Below are 3,923 nucleotides of genomic sequence, written 5' to 3'. Positions count from 1 at the left end.
GATATGCCAGCTGCGACCCTACCTGGGCCGGGGGGACCTTGAAACAGTGGTACATGCTCTGGTGACCTCTCGGTTGGATTTCTGTAATGCACTCTACATGGGGCAACCCTTGTACCACTCTCGGAAGCTACAACTGGTTCAGAACATGGCAGCCAGACTGGTCTCTGGATCCTCCAGGGCCAGCCATATAACACCTGTGCTTAAAGATCTTCATTGGCTGCCCATTCGCTTCCGGGCGCAATACAAGGTGTTGGTTATTACATATAAAGCCCTAAATGGCTTGGGCCCAGGGTACTTGGAGGACCGCCTCTCTCCATACAATCCACCCCGCACACTCAGGTCGGCCGGGAAGCAACTGCTGAGACTTCCAGAAGCTAGATATTCTACCACCGCACAGAGGGCCTTTTCCATCTCGGCCCCTAAGCTCTGGAACTTGCTTCCCGGCAAGCTCCGCTCGGCCTCCTCCCTTGACCAATTTAAAAAGGAGCTAAAAACATATCTTTTTCAGCAGGCATACCCCTAATGCCCCGATGTAGCTCCTGCTCTCCCCTTCTGCTGCTTTACTGGTGCTAGTTGGAAATTGTTATGTGTATTTTTAACTGTATAATTGTATTTTGATTGCTGCTTTTATTATGTGTATGTGACTGCACAATTTATTTATTGGAACCCGCCTTGATCTTTGGAAAGGCAGGCTAGAAATAAAGTTTTTCTTAATATTATTTAAAAATCCACTTAAATGCAATTTTCAGAATAATAATAAGAAAAGTTAAAGAGAATTTTTTTAATCTCCCCTATTCACAAACCACCTGAAGACCACAGACTTTTCAGAGGTTCAGCACCACAAGTCTAAACAGCTTTTCTAGACTGCCCTTGGCTTTTGGGGCAAAAGTATTTTAAAAATACAAAATTAAGGAACACTAATGTTGAAAATAAATAATGCACACAGCCCCATTACATTTTGGCAAAATTGATTTTATTCAGCATAGGTTTTTATTCCAGTTAAGAAAAAGCTTGCCTAATGGTTTAATTCCAGTTAAGAAAAGGCCAGTCTAATGGGAAATTTTTATAATAGTGTTGTGACATGCGTTTTACTTATTTTCAGGGGAATGAAGCAGTTGCAGAGAATGCCTCTGTACTACTCTTGTGGGAAATTCATGCACCAATGGACTGATCTGGTGGATAATGCTTTTCTGTGGGAGTTTAATTAGTATGGACTATATAGTGTCAAGATTTATGCAGCCCATGCTATAAAAAGCAGATAATTAAAAAATTAATCAGTGTAATTTATTGCGGATAGCAGGTTTCAGAATTGTTACTCATAACTTAACAGTACTTAAAGGGCAAGTACTACAGATGTGTAGGACTGGAGATAATACTCTTTTCTGAATTGGCCCCTTTATCTTTACCTAACCTTATCACAGAATGGTCAAAACACGCTGCAGAAATAGTCTAGTTCAAGAGTGCCTTAACTGCCCTGGCTCAGTGCTAGGGAATCCTGGGAATTTTAGCTTATTGTGACACCAGACCTCTCTGACAGAAGGCTGGATGTCTCATAAAACTATAGTTCCCAGAATTCCCTAGCAGTGAGCCAGGGCACTTAAAACTGTCTCAAACTGGATTATGTTTACAGACCAATGATCTTTGTGAAATGTGGGCTTTCCTTTAATGATGAGCTTTTAAGTAAATTGTTTTTTCTCCTTCACTTTTAGGAGTCAATTGTACAGTATCTCAAGCCCAGAAGGATGAACTGATCCTTGAAGGAAATGACATTGAATTGGTATCTAACTCTGGTATGTTAGTATAATACTGTATTGTGGAATATATAACATTTGGACGTTTATGTTTAGTTACTCAGGATTTCAAATTTTCTGCCCCATATTCTGTTTTTGATATAAGTATCTGTATCAGATATAGTCTGGGAACTTTGACTTGGAAGTGAAACTTGCTGTTGTGTGCCTTCAAGGTCAGCCAGTTGGTTTCCATGGCCAAGTAGGGTTTTGAACCCTGGTCTTCTAGTGTCCTAGCCCAACATTGAAAATATCACCACACCGGCTATGTAATTTGATTTTAAGTTAGCAGCATCTTTTATTGAATGGGTTAGAAAGAATAACATTGTCAGGCCTTAACAAATCTTGTTTTCTTTATAGCTGCCTTGATCCAGCAGGCTACCACAGTCAAGAACAAAGATATCAGGAAATTCTTGGACGGTATCTATGTCTCTGAAAAGGGAACTGTACAACAGCCAGATGAGTAAAACTTTTAACAGGTTGGTGGTCTGTTTAAATGAATGCATAATTTGTATAAAACTGGATTTCTCTTTGTAGATGTCTAAAATATCAAGTCAGTAGTATTAGTATAAGTGACCTGGGAAATCATTGTTCCAAATCTTGTATGAACCAAAATTTTTTAGTTTTGCTTCTAAAGTGTCTTTCATAACATTGTGTCGTGGCGTCAGCGTATGCTGAAAGCCGCGGAGGGGAAGCCTGCATATGGTGCGAGTTCGCTATAATAACCAACAGTTTGTACCTTGCCCAGAAACTAACTGGCAGCCAGTGATTTTAATATTGGTATAATGATATCACTCCTGAATTTTCCAGTAATTATAACTGAAATTTCCAAACTTGGTACAAGAGTAGTAGCCCAATGTACAGCACATTGCAAAACTCCAGTCTTGACGTTTCCAGCGTCTACCAGCATCTACTAGCATCTTTAGATCCTCCAACTCTAGATGGGGGCACAGCTGGCGTTAACAGCCAAAGCTGGTAGTAAGTACTCTTGGCCTGAAATTAATTCTTGAGATTAACTCTCCATTATTCAGCAATTTAGCATAAAATAAAAGTTCTGCCATTTTGGTGGTATGTCCAAGGGAGGTCCTCTTTTTATGTATACATTTTAATAATGTAATATGTTTCATTGTTTTCAGGTCCTGCAAGTGACAACTTGGGCAGAGCATACTTCTAGTCATCAATCCAGACTAGAAGTTGGCTAGAAGAATTAAACAGTTGGACACTGTGTGGAGAAAATAAAAATATATTTCAATATTCTGTTTTTTGTGACTGAATACAGCAAAGTTATGACACTTCTTCTGAATCATGAGTATTCAATATCTCATTTTGCTAGGTCACCATTCAAAGTACCGTATTTTCCGGTGTATAAAATGACCCCCAACTTTTCCAGTTAAAATATAGAGTTTGGGATGTACTCACCATATAAGACTATCCCTCTTCCAACACACACCAAATAAAAAATTTTAAAAATCAGATTTGATTTCAATATGGTAATTTTAATTCAAATGCTTATGACAGGCAGGTACTTAGCGGGAAAACTTGTATATACAAAACCTGCTTGGATTGGTCAGTTCTCCCTGCCTGCCCAGCCCTCCCTGTCTCCAAGATTGTTTTCTACCGTACTTGAACAGCAGTGCCCTTGTTGCTTTCATACGGTTGCCGCATACTGAGGGTATGCAGCCGCGGCCGTTTTTGAGCTCCCCCCCCCCCCTTATGTGGCAACCGCAGATTCTCCATTCTGGCTCGGAGGTTTCAGCACCCACCCTATAAGATCACACCCGGTGTATAAGACGACCCCCAACTTTTGAGAAGATTTTTCTGGGTTAAAAAGTAGTCTTATATGCCAGAAAATACAGTAGTATAATTATGTGGAGTAATTGTGTTCTTGCTGTTCCTTTACAGTATAAAAATATTGCTAGTAAGCATCTTCAGGTTGTGCTTCAAAGCATTCTTTCCATTTCCCCCCACAAATAGAATTCTTTGAGAATCTCAGGAATTTTATAATAGTCATCTACAATCCATGTGAAAGCTTCCACTGGAGGAACAGAATACTATGCAATTGAAGTTAACTCTATTTACGGTAAAATAACGTTTAATTAATGAGCCCAGAAACATACTATATATTAGACTTTGGGA

At 39.6% G+C, this 3,923-nt stretch overlaps 1 protein-coding gene across 1 annotated transcript in view; it reads left to right on the top strand.

The window, feature by feature from the left end:
* Positions 1–3,041, top strand: part of RPL9 (ribosomal protein L9) — a 9,739-nt gene extending 6,698 nt beyond the window's left edge. The window contains exons 6-8 of the mRNA XM_042469092.1: positions 1,710–1,790; positions 2,148–2,266; positions 2,924–3,041. Of these exons, the coding sequence (XP_042325026.1) occupies positions 1,710–1,790; positions 2,148–2,254 (188 nt within the window). The 3' untranslated portion in view covers positions 2,255–2,266; positions 2,924–3,041. The remainder of the gene's footprint in view (positions 1–1,709; positions 1,791–2,147; positions 2,267–2,923) is intronic.
* Positions 3,042–3,923: the final 882 nt, after the last annotated feature.

This window comes from Sceloporus undulatus, chromosome 5 (assembly GCF_019175285.1).
Source record: "Sceloporus undulatus isolate JIND9_A2432 ecotype Alabama chromosome 5, SceUnd_v1.1, whole genome shotgun sequence".
NCBI classification, from domain to species: Eukaryota; Metazoa; Chordata; class Lepidosauria; order Squamata; family Phrynosomatidae; genus Sceloporus; species Sceloporus undulatus.
Note: the sequence above shows the minus strand (reverse complement) of the source record. Positions and strands in the feature narration are given on the sequence as shown.